General features: G+C 37.9%; 1 protein-coding gene across 1 annotated transcript; it reads left to right on the top strand.

The window, feature by feature from the left end:
• VICG_02243 (uncharacterized protein) lies at positions 1-525 on the top strand (the record flags this gene model as incomplete). The annotated part of the gene is made up of 1 exon (XM_007605625.1): positions 1-525. A coding segment is annotated over one exon (525 nt), but the record flags the coding sequence as incomplete, so codon positions are not given.

Raw genomic sequence — 525 nt, 5'->3', positions numbered from 1 at the left:
CCTTAAACAATAAGATAAAACCGTCACTCTTCACGTCAAAGGATACAAAGATGCTTTCGAAGGTGCTGAAGTTACGATTTACAGATCCAGAATGTCTTTTGGAGGGCAAATACAACGAATCGTTTAAGTTTATTGAAGATGAAAGAAAGTGGGTCCAGATAATGATGGGCTTACATAACAAGTACGAAATGGAGAATAGCTGCATTCAAAAGCAGCTCAAAAACTTGTCAGAGGTGTATGCCGATTCATTTTCAAAAAGAGAGACTGAGATATTCAACTTTAATATTGGAAGGGAAAATACTATTGCTAAGCCAGTGCTATTCCAATCAAACTTCATTGCGAATAACACGAAATCAGACTATCAAATATTTAAGGACTACCAGGCAAACACAAACGAGTATGTCTCGGGGAAGAAGACCTTCCAGCCATTTCACGATAGATTGAGACTGCTGAAGTGCTTGATTATTGCAAAGAGAAAACCTACAAAGGAAAGGTCAATGAAGATCACCAAGGCTCTTGAAAAAG

The sequence above is a fragment of the Vittaforma corneae genome (genome assembly GCF_000231115.1).
Source record: "Vittaforma corneae ATCC 50505 unplaced genomic scaffold supercont1.211, whole genome shotgun sequence".
Taxonomy (NCBI): Eukaryota; Fungi; Microsporidia; family Nosematidae; genus Vittaforma; species Vittaforma corneae.
The sequence above is the reverse complement of the archived record's forward strand: the minus strand, read 5'-3'. Positions and strand labels throughout refer to the sequence as shown.